Below are 16394 nucleotides of genomic sequence, written 5' to 3'. Positions count from 1 at the left end.
AACCCAAGACCACACTTGCATGAAAAACAAAAGTTTTTCTTCATGAGAAAAAAAACAAAACATCACCATCAGCATACATGCTTATAAACAAATCACGAGTTCACATTAGAGCGTTTATGGGTTGTTATTAACATATGTGCAGTGTCTTGTGTATGTGCAGCGATTTACTTAACCACTGATTACGTTGAGGTTAAAACCGTTATCCTATGCCACACCTGTTTGTGTGGGTTAAAGTGTAAGGGGCTAATCATTAATGTCAAAGCAGTGGCATGCAAAGCTAAGATGCCTTTGGTTTGAGTCGATGAGACTGAGCCAGGATCAAAATCATCTCATCCTCTTAGCTGGTGCATGCAAACAAACACAAACACACACCACTGATCCCCATCCCATAAGCCATGGCAATAAATGAACACTGTTAAAGCACGAGATGAGTGGTAATATCTGCTCTCACAGAAAGACCAAGCAATGATGACAACGACATCAACATTAAGAAGAGACGAATGTGCATATGACCAAAAAGAAAACCACAGTCAATAGAAGACAAGTAAACATGCCACAGAGCAACGATGAAGGACAAAGGTGCGACAGGTCTGGCTTTTCATACGAGCTCACCCTTCTGAACAAAATGGCTGAGAGAGAGAGAGGGGGAGGGCAAATGGTTGGCTACGCCCAAATACCCTCCTCATCATCCTTTTAGCCACAACGCAGCATTAGAAAAGGAACATTTGGTTAGTGTGTAAACAGACAAAAAAAGTTATAGCAGAAGAAAACTTTTCAAAATGATAGTTCTCTTCAGATAGTAGGCATCAGTTCAACCTTCTTTACAACAGACAGTACACCTTGTTAACCAATCAATTGCAGACATGTTAGAGAAGCTGTTCAGGATGAAATGGACACATGACTAATCAATGGTTTGCATAAGCTACCTGATCTGGAGAGGGTTTGTGATTTGTCTGGTCAGGGGCCGTCTTCAGATGGTCATCCTCATAGTTGTCTGCCATCAGTTTCATTCTGTTCTGAGTCTGTAAATGAAAGAGTGAGAATTAAAAAACACTTGATTGACATGATGAAAAAAAGTAGGAGCAGGAGAGTGATGCATAAAATGTGTTATTTAAATCTTGCTTAATCTTTAAAATAATTACCCCAAATCATATTTCAAAATAAAGTGACACCACATGACAATAATGATAACTTCCAACTAAGCTGTAAGAGAAAAAGACTGCACAAGTTTAAAACCTTTGTGTGGAGCCAGCATACAGAGAACCAGTCAGGAGCTTGTTTTATGTGGAGCTATTGTTTTTGTTTACTTTTTGATTGGCTCATGGTTAGAGAGAGAAAATATTGTGGTCTACATCCAGGGACTTCAAATACTGTTGGTATACAAAGTTACCCCCCAGTGTGACAGATAATCCTCAAGGGTTTTATGCTAAAGACATCATTTTCTGGCATTGTAACTTTGCAGTGTGCCTGGTGATTAAACAAAAGCCACACTGACATCCGGTGTCCGATCTTTCCAAGTCTTTTTTTCTGGTAAGACACGGAGTTCCTGCCCTATTCCCTACTGGTGAACATATTGTGTGCGAGAGAGACGTGTAGGAAAGATAAACGGGAATACCATGACTGTGTGTAATCAACACCTCAATCATGTATTCCCCTTCGTGGATACCAGCTGTCCCCTCCCCACCTGCTGTTTGAGCTGTTGCACCAGTCTGTCCTTCTCCCGCTTCAGCAGAGCCACCTCGTCCTGGGTCTTCTTCTTCTTAGAGGAGGACAACTCCAGTAGGGCAATGTTAGCATCCTTCTCGCTGATAGCAGCCAACAGCGCCTCCTGCCTGTTAGGTTGGGATGAAACAACATGGCATTTAACCACACAAGTGAAGATCTCAATTATCATTTATTATTCATTGTGCAAAATCATCCTGCCAGCTGGGGAAGGCCAGACTTGGATGACATTTTACAATATGAAGGTAGCAATCAATACTCCACAGTCTACTCCACCCTACTGTGTGTGTGTGTGTGTGTGTGTGTGTGTGTGTGTGTGTGTGTGTCTTACTTCATCTCCAGCACCTCTTCCAGGTGTTTCCTGCGCTCAGCTCGCAGGGTTGAGAGGTGCGCCTCTTTCTCACCCAGAGACTGCTGGGTGGAGGCCAGCTTGGCCCTCATGGACTCCAGCTCCTGCTTCACCTTCTCCATGGCCCCCAGCAACTCCTCCATCTGGGAACACGAACACACACACACACAATTAAATCATGAACGGAGTAAAACAGATTACCTAAATCCATCAGTGAATGCACGGGGCTTTTGCTCTAATAAGAGGCAGGGGCAGCAGAATTCATGTGGGCTTTTGGGAAAGACTAGGGGTCAACTATAACACAGATACCGTTAAACTACAGCACTATATTTTATTTACCTGTTATCTATTTAAAAAGGGCACAAGAGTACCAAAGTTTCATATCAATATATGCTTTAATTACAATTGACTGAATGAAAGAGTGAATAATTAATTCCCAAATTATCAATTTTATTGGCTACTTGATGTATGAGCCAACCAATTAATCAGCATTGCTATGTTTCATATGCAAACACCAGGTAAACAAAATAACAATAAATTTACACAGGCTGGAAACAGCAACATCCTACAAAACAACGCAATCCTCAAACTCAGAAATGATCAAACTTCACTAGCGCATTTATTGCAGGGCTGTTGTATGGGATTGCATGGCTTGTAGAGGTGTTGCTGTTATTGTGTCCACCCCTGTAAGTGTTGTTGTTCACTGATGGAGGTCACACGTACTGGGCTCATACCTTAGACCACTTAAAGTGGGCGAGGTTGGACTCATGCATTGGTTTGAGTGAGTGCTTCTGAGAGGCGGTGTGTACCAGAGAGAAAACAAGAGAAAAACAACAAGCAAAGATAAAAGAACTGAGAAAGAGATGGAGGCCGGAGGAGAGGAGGAGAGGGAGGTGAAGATAGGATGAGAAACACCACAATGGGAGAAAGAATCTCAGTATATGAAGGTGTTTCTTTTAATCTGTCTATAGATATACATGTGCAGGAGGTGTGACCCTGTGGCTTGATTATTATTGCTTTGTCGTGTGTGTGTGTGTGTGTTTATGGGGGCGGTTGTGTACCTGTTTCTCCTGCAGTGACCTGGCAGCCTCCTCCTGAGCCAGAACCATCTCTCGCTCAGCAGTGATCTGAACGCTCTCTCTCAGGGCCTCCTCCAGCTCCTCTATGCGCTCCGACTTCTGACGCAGAGAGTCCTTCAGAGCAGGAGTAGGAAGAATTTAAATTACGGTTTGTTAGACACTGAACTAGTCACACAGTGCCGGCAAATGTGAACTTAGTTCTAATGCAAGGTTCATGCAGTCCAAGTAAACATGCCTCACCTTCACCTGCTGGGAGTTCTCAGACATGTTGTCCTCCCTCTTCCTGGCCTCCTCCATGAGTCGAGCATTCCTACTCTTCTCAACCTGCTCCTTATGCTTCAGAGACGCCACCTTTTTCGTCTGGTCCTTCATCTGCCTACAGGGGCACCATGGGATATATGGGAGGAGTTACATGTTATATACGATATGTATAATCAAGACTATGGTCCCACTTGACATGCAAATGTAATTCATCATTCCAGTTGAAAAGAGACGGTTAATTGGGGAAAAAGTGCACATAAGTTATGTTTTAAGTACAAATATGCACCAAATAAATTTGGGTCCGATTCCAATTGACTTTGTGGAAGCAATTTTTACTCAGAATTTCAATCAAGCACATTTCAATATACCACTGTATTTTCACACATTAGGCTTACGCGTGCATGACAGATGACACAATCTTATACAAATATAGTCATGGCACCAAATAAAGACACAGTATATCAGAAATGTGCTTGTCGACTCACATATGGCCACATCAGTGATTATCCATGTAGATGTTTATAAGTCAGTTATGATTGTAGCCATCTGATAAGTAAATAGTGGCAGGCAGCAAATAAAAGGCATTTTCACATCAAATGCAGACATAGAGAGATTTTTTTTAAACTTTTTAAAAACACACTGAGATGACAGTTACAACCTCAGCCTTGCAGACTTGCTTTGGCAAGATTTTAGACAGCTCTGCAAAGAGTCAAATCAAAAGATTTGTGAAAGGGTGAAAGGCAGGACAATAAGAGGGTGAAAGAGGAAAAACGAGCATGAACACGAGGGAAAAACAAGGAGTTCAATATGTCAGGACAAAGCAATTGCTTGCGACACCATATACTACGGAGAGTTAAGAGGTGGAGAGAAGTAAGGGAGAGAAATGTGAGAAGAGGACAAAAAGAATAATGATGCCGGGGTCGGGGAAGAGGGAAAAAAAGAGCAAATACTAACCTGGAGGCCAAACTGGTGGGGTGAGAGATTTCCGGTGTAAAGACAAGAAAGCAGTAAAGAGAAAAACAGACTCAGACCAGGAAGATGAGTCAATATGAAGAAAAAGAGAAAGAGGGAGGCGGGAACCTCATACACATCAGCTCTAGGATTATGTGGTGTCACAAGGTCACATGGTTCACGACATACACGCACATGTAGAAGACAAAAGTTGCAGAAACGTTACATGGAAGATGGCTTGCCTACGTCAGCTATTGTAGCCGTACCTACCAGCTTTATAACAGGCCTGATAATAACAATCACCACATCAGCTTTCAAGGCAATACTGCTGCCAAATGGCCAAATTGCACTAAAGTCCACCATTTAATGTGCTGAGAGCAACAATCTCCAGAGTGACATGATGTCATTGAAGGAAAATTTGCATCAGTTATGGAGAAATAGTGGTTAACAAAGTCCAAGCTAGCAGGGAAGAAAACAGATAGCAGAAAGCAAACTGTAGCTGCCTAACACCACAAACAAACCTCTGTGACACACAGTCACAACAAAATCTAGATATTGTGGACATTAAGGACGCTACTTATTCCAGGGCAAAGAATCAGAAACTACCTGCACATAAACCTGACACACATTCATTAACTACTGCACAGTGACAAAGCTTCAACACATGGTGCAGAGTCGCCAACATGCATGTTTCCACCCACCTCTCCAGCTCACTGATCTTTTTGTCCTTGTCATTCTTCTCATTCTCCATTTCCCGAAGGATCTCCAGCAGGCGGTCCACCTCAGCCTGGGCCTTTCCAGAATCCTCTTTGTGGCGAGCCACTTCCTGCTCGAGGTTCTTAATGCGCTCGGCCAGCTCAGTGTTGGCCTGAGCCTCCAGGGCTGCATTTTGAGCCTGACAAAGGACAGGACTGTTAGAAAGCAGTTGTATTCAGAGTCAGCAGGTGGGGATTAGATGAGTGAAAATTCAAAAGTGGCACACTATGTCATAATCACATCAACTAAACATTTAGTGTTTCATTTCATGTCGAGCTGAGCCAACACATGAGCAGCCTGATTTCTTTATTTGAGGATCTCACTCTCTTAAGGTGGTTCTCCACTTTGAGGCACTCCTCCTTCTTCTGCTCCAAGGCGATCTCCAGACTCTTGAGTTTGGAGTCCTTCTTCAGCCCCGAGGAGGCCAGGGATGATGCATGCTCCTTCAGGTCCAACAGAGACGTCTGCACATACACACAAGTATAGATGAACTTGTTCCAGCTTATCAAACAAGAGCATGGGACAGGGGAGACTAAAATACATGAGATTTAATACAGGCATCCATGACTCATTGCAAAGTGAGACTAATGGAAAAAAACTTGATGCTTGTTCCTGACAGTAATGTCTCGCTGTATTAATAGAATCACAGTAAACAAGAGTTTGCCTGTGTCGGTGTTCCTGCATCAGTTTCTCACCTCTCTGTCTGACAGGTCTCCCTGCAGTAAGCTCAGTCTCTCCTTCAACTCCTTCAGTTCCCTCTTGTTAGAGTCAAGCTCCTCCGTCTTCTCCCGGTCGTCTCTGTCTCGCTGCTCCTTTAGACGCTCAATGATGCGCTCCTAGGAGGAGGTAGAGAAAACGATCACACATGCTGCCTTCACAAACATAACCAACCAATACACATACGTCGCTACAAATGAACATGCACAAAATAAACTGCAATTTGTGGTCAAAGGTAACTTGGTATGTGCAGACATAAACTCACCTTTTCTGCAAGAGACTCCTCCAGTGTGGTGAGGGCAGTGTCAGTGTTGGAAGTGTCTGCCTGCAAAGACTTTACCCTCTCCTTCAGGCTGCTCATCTGCTTCTCCTTGTCCCTCAGCTGCTCCTGCAGGTTCTCAATCTGCAGAGCAAACACAAGCAACCATCGGTCAAAATGAACATCAACCACCAGGCACATTATAGCATGATGAGTGCATCTCTGAGGTCATTTCAGACAAGATCTTTGAAACAGCTTAGTCCAAATCACCTTCTTCTGTAGCACATTCACTTTGCGCTCCTTAACCTCCAGCATGTCCTTGAGGTCGTGGATCTCCCCGTTGAGTGTGCCCTTCTCTTCTGACATTTCTTGTATCTGCTTGCTCTTCTTATTCAGAGTTGCCTCCTTCTCTTCCAAGCGCAGGCGCAAAGCATCCACCTGGGCAGGAAAAGGTAAACAACTTACCACCATAACTGTATCATGCTCACAAGTTTAAAATCAAAGTGGTCAAAAAGAGGAAAACTTCCTTAACATATGTGGCTTTTGTTTCCTTAACATATGTTACTCTCATCAAACTTGTCCTCTGGACAAGCGTATAAGGACATGTATCTGCTGTACCTCTGTCTGTAAGATGGCCGCTCGCTGCTCCTTGGCAGTGAGGGACTCCTTGAGGACTTCAATGTGCTGTTTGCTGTCTGAGAACTGGTTGGTGAGCGTCTCCAGCTTGGTCTGCAAACCAAGCAGCTCAGTGTCCTTCCTGGAGAGGTCCTGCTTCACCTGCTCCATCTGAAAACGAAAGAGAAAGGGATGGACATGAAACTTAGCATATTGAAGTTTCTAGTGAGTTCAAGATGGATAGCTCCCATCTCATGTCGTCTCAGACCTTGTTCTTCATGAACTTGGTGTGGCTGCGGTAGACCTCCATCTGCTTCATCTCCTCCTGACGCTCCTCGCAGCTCAGAAGTCCATTGGATTTCAGCATTAGCAGCTCCTCCTCCATGTCTCTCAGGCTCCGGTCCATTGAGTTGATTTTTGCATCCTGAGGTAGATGAAGAGCAGTTTGTACACGTAGCATTGCACATGTGTGACCAAACACACCACAAACATACTCATACACACTTCTATATTTAAATCCTCACCTTCATGTCGATGACAGTTTGTAGAGCCTTAGTTTTGGTGGACTCTGGGGTTCCCTCGTATCGACGGTGTAGCTCCTGCTGGAACAGATGAATATGTAAATATCCATGTACAGTTTCATATCAAAATATAAATGTGAGAAAATAACATAACTAGATCAATGAAATGTAATCTTATATCTCCCATGGTTGGACTTGACATTACCTCTCTTAGTGCATTAATCTCTCTGTCCCTCTGATCCAGTAAACTCTCAAGGTGGTGCCTGTGCATCTCTGCATCAGCCAGTCTCCTGGTCCGCTCCTGGTCCTCCTCTGATGCCTTGGCAGATGGCCCTGAGATAGAATACATAACAGCTTGGTTAGTGCAATGAAGTAGGTAAAAAGACATTTAAGGAGTCGAAAGGTTAAGTCTTTCTAACAGTCAACCTGGGCATCATACGTCACATTGGTTAGTTTATGGAACAAGCAAACCCATATTTGGCCAACGGCTGAAAGCGCCTCAGTGGAGCTGAGGGGGAACAAGCAAGCGGCAACTATCGTATCGAGTTCGCTGGTTTTCCTATTGACTTTAATAATGTTTTGTTAAAGAATCTTCTGGCCAATAGAAGAACAGCTCTGCAAAGTTCTGCATTGGCTTCAACATTCAGCCAAGCCTCCCAAGGCTCAAACCCACCTTTGCTCTGCAGCATCTCCAGAAGCTTCTTGATGGACTCGTCCCTGGCTCCCAGGGTTTGCTTCTGTGTGTCGATCCTCAGCTCCATCTCCTCCAGGGTCTTTCTAAGGAGGAAGAGCTCTTTGGCCTGCCTCTCATGCTCGGCATGTAGCCGCCGGTAGTTCTCCTCCGTAGGTTCAGATGTCAGGGCCAGGTCCCGGCTGGCGGGGTCTTGCTGGAACAGCTGGTTCAGGTCCCTCTGGATCCTCAGCTCATCCTGAAGAGCCTGAACAGTCATCTGGAGATGCTACAGACAAATAACACATGCATTTGTTAACATTCATCTGTTCTTCTGTGTGTTTGCAGGTGAAAGAAATGTATTGACTATTTGAATAAAAAAAGGGGCTGCTATCACCCCACTTTATGGGAATGGATCCTGGCAGAATATTGTGTTACAGCCTGTTAAAAAATCTGCCTCTAATCATGACAGAAAATGTAGCAATACCATGACAGACGCACCCCCAACAGCAGGACTTTGTGGACAGTGTTACATTTCATGCCCAGAGAAATACAAGTGGTGAAACACAATCAGCCCTGTATAGTATTGCATTGTTTGTGGCATCTGACGCCACAGACACTTGGCAGAGCTGCTGTGAGACAGTAACACAAGGCTGTGTTACACTCTGGTCTGAACCAGCTGTGAGCGTTTTCAGACAACAGAACAAAGAGAGAAGTCAGTGTCTGCCTTCGTTTCTCTCTGTCCTCCTCCTCCTCCTCAAGCCCCCTCCCTTTCCTTCCTTTGTCATTCTCTCCTTCTCCCTCCACCGGCACACACTATTCTCCTCCTCACACACTATTCATCTACCTTGCCTGCTCTTGCCCCATCTCTTCACTTCACCTCACCTCTCTTCTCACTGACTCTCCCTTCCCATCACCCTCTCCACCCCGTGACTAAGGCTGACTCACTGCTGTGACTGCACCGATCCACCCCGCAACATACACACAGAGAGCTGCATGCACGGACAAGCACGGACACACACACACACCCACCTTCTCCCATCCTCAGCCCCCATATTCTCACTTTCTCTGCCCGAGGAGAGATAACAGTCAGACGTTTGAGAGAGCACAACAAATAAGAGATGTGATGCACTAACTAAACTGATCCAAACACTAAGTCACAACTCATAATGACACTGCACACAGAGCCAAACCTCTGCTACAGATCATCCATGGCACTGGACAAACTGCATACAAGTGGCTCAGTGTGTGATACATACTTTCAGTCCCCCTCTCTTATTGTTAAAAAATCTCATATCTGCTCCACTAACATTAATCCTACAGTATATCAGTTGATGAATCGCTGGCATTTCATAACATCCCATGATAAATGTGATTTTTTTATCCATGTGGCAAGGAGTATTCAGCAAGAAATAACCGATGATTATTAGGTGAGAATCTGACCTTTTTTCTTTTTCTTTTTTTTTTTTTTTTTTTTTTTTTTTAATGGGAAGGAAGATGACAGCCATTTCACACTATTATAGGTTTGGTAACAGCAGTCACTTATCACAGAGAATGACAGGTATAAATGTCTTGTAGTAGGGATTTGGGAAAGGCTGTGGCTAGCTCACATATCAGCATTGCAAGCACAGCAACTCATCAAAATGATACACATAAACATAAAATTGCAGACGTATGCACTGTCAGTTGGACCCACATTCAATAAGGGCATGCAGTTTAACTGAAACTGTAATTAGCCAAATGCCTTTGACTGTGTGTGGGTGTGTGTTGGTGCCTTCCATTGCATTTGTGCCAGCATGGGAGGTGGAGGCTGACATATGAAAGCAGACATCTTTAAATTACAGCACCCACTGATTAGTCCTGCCCTACTCAGGCATTACTGGCAATTAGTCCACAGTGGGATTCTGTGACTCAGCAGGAGTGAAAACAGCAAATTATACAGATCTGCCCTTCCATTAAGAATCACAGTGAAACAAGGACTAGTCCTCTTCATGAATGAAACTTAATTCCCACAACATATTGTAGGTTTTAAAAATAGATCTTGTGTGCCTATATTTATTCACTTATTGTTATTAAGTAGATATTTGTTAAACATGTGTACACTTTGTATACATGTGTGCAACCTCACACAGACTGCTAAACTGGCTTCAAATTTTTCAAACCAGTGTCTCTAAACTTTAGATCCAGAGCCAAGGAAGAGAAAAAACAGTGGAAATGGACACAGAAGTACGGTAGTAACAGGGAGGCATATGGAAATGCTGGGTTTCCGCAGCTGAAATCAGAAATAAAGCCATCTGGATGAATGGTAACACATATTCAACTCTACGATAATATATAATATAATAAAGAGATATAAATATGGCCAATATGGTGCTGTGAATAGTGCAGTTTTTGTATGTATTTATCTGGTTTTTGGTCATTTCACCTCAATGTTCCACATCAACTGTGTCCAAAACACATGATGAACCAAAAGAGAACAATAAAATTCAATGTTCTTGAAAGGCACATAACCAAAATACTTAAATCAAAAGTGGAATTGACAACAGTTCCTTTATTACTGCAACCCGTAACAACAATCTTGAGCTGGTTTCTTATTTTCTGAAGTGGTTAAACTACTATACATATACACAGTTTTAAATGTCCACATCTCCTCATTTTTATCCTGTTCACCACATCCAGCAATTTCTAAAACATACAGAAATGCTAATGCAGCCATTAGACTTACAGCCTCTTTCATCTATTAAGCATGAGCATATACTGAAGCAGCATATAAAAGGATTAACTAGATGTTAGAAAACTGCCTCTAACCTATGCAGAGAGAGAAGAAAGAGCGAGAAACACACTCATACTAAAGCTGACACACTGGATGAAATGCATTTTGCCAGTCAAACATGTTCGACTCAGGCAGATTGAAGAACTCCATTTAGATTGAGAAAAATGTGAATGAGATCAGAAACAGGAATTTTGAGGCAAAACACTAACTCTATCGATTCAAATAAATATAAGGGAACATTCACCTGTGCTTCATCTTGAATCACACGGTATTGCTCCTTCCAGACAGTGATCTTAGAAACCTCATCTTTCCTCAGAGCTCGCTCCTTTTTTAATTCTGGGCTCCAGAAGGTCTTGATAGAATTCATGGAGGAACTGAGCTTGCTCTCCTTAACTTCCACTTCTCGCCGCAGCATCTCGTTCTCACGCAGAACCTGAGAAAGCAGAAAGTAGCACATAAATACTGTATACGTGGTCTGTTGAACCTCGTAAGTAAACCTATTATCAAAACTTCCACATCCTAGATAGAGAAAATCTGCAAACTAGGCGGAAAATGAGCAAAATACCTCTTTCAGTTGGGCCTGCAGGTCTAGTATGGTGTTGTCTCTGGCCTGCCTGAGAGAATGGGGCACAGTGGAGGCCATGTGGTGGTCCCCAAATGCTAGAGCATCACCTGCCATCATGCCTGCTGGCAGCACAGCGTTGGCAGCACTGGTGGAGATGTTGGGGGTGCTAGCGGCCACAACTCCACTGCTGCTGCCCCTTGACCCATACGTCACCCTCTGTCTCCCCATGGTCGTCACTGTCCCACCACTTTTGGGAATGTGGTCACCTGCCATGGCAACCTCATTGTCACTCAGGTACATTGGTCCTGAGGTGGCATACGCAGCGTTGAGGGACTGGATGTTCTCCATGGAAAGCGTCTTGCCTCCTGCTCCTCCGGGACCCCCTCCACTGCCTCCAGTGCTGTTAGTGCGACGGTGTCCCATCCGAGGAGAGCGGGGAAGGCGAGGGGAACGGCCGGATCCCTGATTACCAGTACCACCTCCATCTCTTCCTCCACTATGGTTGGCATCCCCTCTGCCAACAGAGCGGGCACTACCGTACATCTTCTGCTAAATAGAAGATCGGAGCTGACAGCAAAACTGAAGTACAACCTCAAGTATCTGTATATATTCTTGCTGATTTTATGGTTCTGACTTTCACCAATTATGAGAATATGTGGTGGTAATCCTGCTTCAACTGGAGACAGTGGGCACAATGTTCATGATAAAACAGAGGTCTGATGCTCTCCACTTTCCTCTTCCAACGGGAACTATCCAGTGTTACAAATTATGACAGCAATCTGCAAAGAAAACACAGTTGTTCCCTATAAATTGCACAGAAATACCATACAAAAGACAAAGTAGTATAAAAACCCAACAGAATCAGCATCAAACTCTCTGCACCCTATAACAAACAAGCCAGAAACCCCCACTGGGGTTCATTAAAGGGGTCTCTATCCACTCCAGTAAAAAAATGGGGAATACTGTGTATAGTTTGATTCACTTTTAAACCTTTAGCACAGTGAGAATGCGTAGGGATGTCCACTCTGAGCTTAGGTTTCACTGTCTTAACTGGATTCCCTCATGTTGCACAGACAGTTATGTAACTGCATAAAAGTCATGTCTAAGAACATAAATCTTCTCAGATTGGGGTTCCTTACCACAAAGTCCTTGCTAATCGACCTACTCTACATATACTTGAGGACAAAGTTGTGAAACCGTTTGGGCCACTGATTTTAGGTGTATCCTCAACAAAAGGTTGAGTTGAAAGCTGTAAAGTTGTAACTGTTGCTAAGTCATAACCTTTCTGTCAGCCTTGTCGGGAAAATTTGAGTCACAATTCTGTTATCTAACTAACAAGACTTAGACTTCAAGCGGCTTTGTGGACGGAAATGTATCTGACCGTTCTGGTTTGTGCTCTGTTTTATATTTTGTTTGTAACTGAATTTCCACAACAGCCATTTAACTGGGCAGTCTGCGTGGCCTTGCTAGCAGCTAACGTTACGTTAACATGCCGGCTAACAGTAGAGGCTGGCATTTTCTAGCTTTAACTACGTGTTATCCCTGAATTGTTGTAGTTTGCTTGAGACGTGTGTAAATCGCTTCGTGGATTTGTCTGCGGAATAAATCTCTGAATGTTGTTTTCCAATGTGCTGACGCTATGGATTAAAACTAGCAAGGGAGGGAAAAGGGGATTGTCCATGGTGGACATTGTATGAGAAAAAAAAATCTTCCTGCTTGTAAAATTGAATACAAATGGAAATAACAGTGTCATATAGCTTGTTAGATATCTAACGTGACAAGTCCATTAGTTATGGTGTCAAAATGTGTCACACTAAACCAGAATTAAAGCATTTTGCACAATCCTAACGACACCGTAACTACAGGGTCTGCTCTGGAGACACCCACATCAAACCATATCCATTTTCCTCCACCTCTTACTGAACGGCTTTCCGTTTTAAGCTACGATTTTCTTCATTCAGGGGTTCGCATACCTAGCTGCGAGTCTGGTAAACATCAAGGAAAGAGCTAAAATATCAAATGCACATAGGTTTAACGTTAGCTCGCCGTGACATATGGAGGCTAGTCCATCCAATTTATGTGGTCAAGCAAAACCTCTATTTTTTCTCGCTAACACAATAGCCAGTGGTGGAAAAACCTCCCAAAACAAACTACCTTTCTCGTTGTCTGGTGGAGCTCAAATCGGTGCCATTACTGAATCCTCTGTCAAATGGAAATCGGCTGCAAAACCCGTCATTTTATGTTAATAACTCAGTAGATGTCTATCTGATTTTCCCATCTTTCTGCCAGCGGTACTAGCGGCTCAGGAGAGCCAGGGCGCCTCAGTGACGTCAAGCCTCCTGTGCGCGTTCACGACAGTCCTCCTCGCCACGCTTGAATTTTAAACGCGCGGTCACGAGCTTATGGTGTGGGGACGTAGACAGGTACAGATAGCATACCTACCAACATTGTCCAAAAATATATAGCTTTGAATAAACATGATGGAATGAATAAAAGTTATGGTCAAACTCGGGAGTGATTCATAATTAAATTCACTAAGCAGGCACCGATGGAGATGTAGTTTACCATGATTTATAATGTCTCCCTTTGACATTAACAATAAAATATTAATTAGACTTTGTGACTATACTATCTTCAGCAGTGAGCTTTTCATTTTCTGTGAAATAACATAGGAGATACATATGGCATGAATAGTAAACAAATACCAGCAGGGGGCAGTGCTTACTTAAAAATGTGTCTCCGAAATGGTTGCTACAAAAAATACTTAATGGTTTTACTGATTGTTTTCTCTTTTTCACAAAATTAAATTAACGCAGTTTTATCATACTCATTATGCCACTCTTTGACAAAATAAAATGTATTTATTTACTCCAGTTATTTGTAGTGTGAAAGACAACAAGAGCAGCAGACCGCTAGGCTTACAAACAATTCATCCTGGTCTGACTTTTAATAATGAGACCATGTCTTATCAGAATCAGAATCAGAATCAGAAATACTTTATTGATCCCCGGGGGGAAATTGTACAATTATTATCATTAGAGATGCGACAAATAATGGTGCGATGAAAGTAATATGTTTTGTCAAAAACATATATTTAACTCAATTAATTAATTTAAACAAAACATTCCATTTTCTAATTTCAATAACAGACGTGTTGAACGGTATAAATGGAAGACACGACCAAAAATCCTAAATAAATACACTAAAATAAAACATAAGGCAGATTAAATGGATTAGTCTTTTTAGGATGAAACTATGACGTTTAATTGTATATATACTCCATGTGATTATAGAGAGTATATCAAATATATAAATTCTTGCAAGACCTAAACATGGGTATTTTTTCAGAAAAAAAAGCATTTGTAAGTGAAAAAAGAAACCCTACTACAATTTGAATGACATCTATAATCCGATCAAAATGCTGGAATAAAATTAAATTGTAAAAGAGAAGGTAAAAAGTAATTGACATCCATATTAGTGAAGTGTGAAACAAAAACATAAAGTGACCATAGGCTATATTATGCAGGATTTTGAACTTTTTTTTCCAAACCTTTTTTGGGTATACATAGGTTTTATTGTAATAGACAAGTTTTATCCCAATTTATAGGTTACATTAACATATTCCAAATGTGGTCTTTCTTTTAATTTCCAGTATGCTTATCATAGCATTTAGAATCAGTGATATCTGAGACGACCTATATGGTTTGAATTCATATGGCTTTTGATTGTAAGTGCACATAAATCCATTTTTAATAAGACAATCTGATACAAAAATACAATTGATACCATGAAGGTGATATGTGTGTGTTATGGTTATGAGGTCATTCTTCACTGGCGCAGGCGCTTTCGGAAAAACCCGTTTCTTCGTCAATATGTAGCAACTGCGCCGCTTGTTTGCCAGTGTGCCCTCATATCGCAACTTTGATATTCACTAATTGGGTAACTTAACTGCCTGACACTTAAGGATAATATACAGGTATTCCCTTTTATGTATCCGAATAAGGATACAAGCTGTGAGGACATTTTCAATGCCGATGACCGTCAGTTGTGTTGTGGATACAATATTGAGGTAGGTCGATATCCGCCACCCGGCACCGCTCTCCAGTTAGCCAGGTCTTGAAGGGCTACGGCTATATTGCTAACTGTTAGCAAAACTAGACGCACCAACGAACAGCAGCTAGCGTAACGATATCAAACAGAAACAAACGTCATATAGATGGTGTACCAGTCGTTTATGAATTGTCGTCGTAAACCAACCTGTAAACATATCACTACAAAGTCCGTAATAACAACAAACGATGTGCTAGTACTATTTACGCCTCAGATAACGTTAAATTGAACGGGGACAGCCAGGAGGTGGGTCTAGCTTTTTAGGCCATCAGCAAGACCGCCTAGCTAACGTTAGCTAACTGGGTAGCAGTGGCGCTATTTGTCGCTGCCTGGTAGCGTTCCAACCGGCGTCATACCGGGCGAACGTGTCCGGTGTGTTAGCACGGCATGTAATGACTTGGATACGGTGAAGTTGTCAATATAGAGTAAACGCTTCTGTTAATTCCTAATGATTATAGTTACGTTATAATGGCAACACTAGCTAGCTATGTGAAATACATGTTACGTTAAGCTGAATTGCCAACAACGGGGCGGAATACATTTAAAAAAAGACGTGACGTGGAAATCATTCATCGTTGGTTAACGTTTTACTGGTTAAGGATCAGCTAACGTCAGCTAACTAGCTCTGTGCTAGCTATGCTCGTTAGCAAGCTAACAAAGAGCCGTTGCTCCTCCTTGCTTTGTATGCTCGATGTTACCATTTCAAATGGCTGTGGTGTCACTTATAAGGCGGTGAAGAAATAGGTACGTAAGACAAGGTTTATGTTAATTAAAATACTAATTTAATCAATTCGCGCTGTCGTTTCTCTTATTTTTCGGGATGTTATTGCTGCTAACATTGCCAGGTTTGGTTCTGACATTGTGGTAGCCTACGCTGGTAATGGCTGCAACCATGGCAGAGTATAGATGACTAATAAGCAATAAGATTGTCATTGCAAGCCTATGGTGTTTAAAATACCAGGCTAGATGCCACCATGCGAAACCGTTAACAATTAAGTTACAAAAACAGTCATGCTAAATGACACCGGTCTTTTGCAACTACAGTT

At 42.5% G+C, this 16394-nt stretch overlaps 1 protein-coding gene across 1 annotated transcript; it reads right to left on the bottom strand.

Moving 5' to 3' along the window:
- Positions 1-663: 663 nt before the first annotated feature.
- LOC139286262 (ELKS/Rab6-interacting/CAST family member 1-like) lies at positions 664-11781 on the bottom strand. Its single transcript, XM_070907003.1, has 17 exons — positions 11239-11781; positions 10918-11106; positions 7904-8189; positions 7436-7563; positions 7234-7308; positions 6978-7133; positions 6713-6880; positions 6365-6532; positions 6101-6238; positions 5814-5954; positions 5442-5582; positions 5027-5257; positions 3391-3522; positions 2054-2214; positions 1685-1832; positions 927-1022; positions 664-690 (listed from the first exon to the last, which is right to left on the bottom strand). The coding sequence occupies exons 1-17, from the start codon at positions 11779-11781 to the stop codon at positions 664-666; spliced, it is 2928 nt and encodes a 975-aa protein (XP_070763104.1).
- Between the last annotated feature and the right edge of the window lie 4613 nt (positions 11782-16394).

This window comes from Enoplosus armatus, chromosome 6 (assembly GCF_043641665.1).
Source record: "Enoplosus armatus isolate fEnoArm2 chromosome 6, fEnoArm2.hap1, whole genome shotgun sequence".
Classification (NCBI taxonomy): domain Eukaryota; kingdom Metazoa; phylum Chordata; class Actinopteri; order Centrarchiformes; family Enoplosidae; genus Enoplosus; species Enoplosus armatus.
This window is presented reverse-complemented; position numbering and strand designations above follow the sequence as displayed.